Consider the following 763-nt stretch of genomic DNA (forward strand, 5'->3'; position numbering starts at 1 on the left):
TGGAGGTCCAGGTCCCCGAAGACCCTGTGGTGGCCCTGGTGGGCAGCGATGCCACCCTGCGCTGCTCCTTCTCGCCCGAGCCCGGCTTCAGCCTGGCGCAGCTCAACCTCATCTGGCAGCTGACGGACACCAAACAGCTGGTGCACAGCTTCGCCGAGGGCCGGGACCAGGGCAGCGCCTACGCCAACCGCACGGCGCTCTTCCCGGACCTGCTGGCCCAGGGCAACGCGTCCCTGAGGCTGCAGCGCGTGCGCGTGGCGGATGAGGGCAGCTTCACCTGCTTTGTGAGCATCCGGGACTTCGGCAGCGCCGCGGTCAGCCTGCAGGTGGCGGGTGAGCGCCGGGAGGGGGCGCCCTCCCCTTGCCACACCCCTCACCGCCCTCAGCCCCTTACCCACCGCGCCATCGCTGACCCCATAACTCAAGCCCCACTGCTGACCCCTGTTCCGCCAGGTGCCCTTTCCTCCACTGCGACCCCCTCCTCCCGTCCTTGCCTTACCTCGACCTCTGCCCTCTACCCTCTACTCTCTGCCCCACTCCAGCGCCCTACTCGAAGCCCCGCATGACGCTGGAGCCCAACAAGGACCTGCGGCCTGGGGACACGGTGACCATCACGTGCTCCAGCTACCGGGGCTATCCGGAGGCCGAGGTGTTCTGGCAGGACGGGCAGGGCGCACCCTTGACGGGCAACGTGACCACGTCGCAGATGGCCAACGAGCAGGGCTTGTTCGACGTGCGCAGCGTGCTGAGGGTGGTGCTGGGC

The 763-nt window shown here is 68.8% G+C and overlaps 1 protein-coding gene across 1 annotated transcript; it reads left to right on the forward strand.

Annotated features, from left to right (window-relative positions):
• Positions 1-5: 5 nt before the first annotated feature.
• LOC117799577 (CD276 antigen-like) lies at positions 6-760 on the forward strand (the record flags this gene model as incomplete). Its single annotated transcript, XM_034652061.1, has 2 exons — positions 6-333; positions 543-760. Coding segments are annotated over 2 exons (546 nt in total), but the record flags the coding sequence as incomplete, so codon positions are not given.
• Positions 761-763: the final 3 nt, after the last annotated feature.

This window comes from Ailuropoda melanoleuca, unplaced genomic scaffold, assembly GCF_002007445.2.
Source record: "Ailuropoda melanoleuca isolate Jingjing unplaced genomic scaffold, ASM200744v2 unplaced-scaffold52934, whole genome shotgun sequence".
Lineage (NCBI taxonomy): Eukaryota > Metazoa > Chordata > Mammalia > Carnivora > Ursidae > Ailuropoda > Ailuropoda melanoleuca.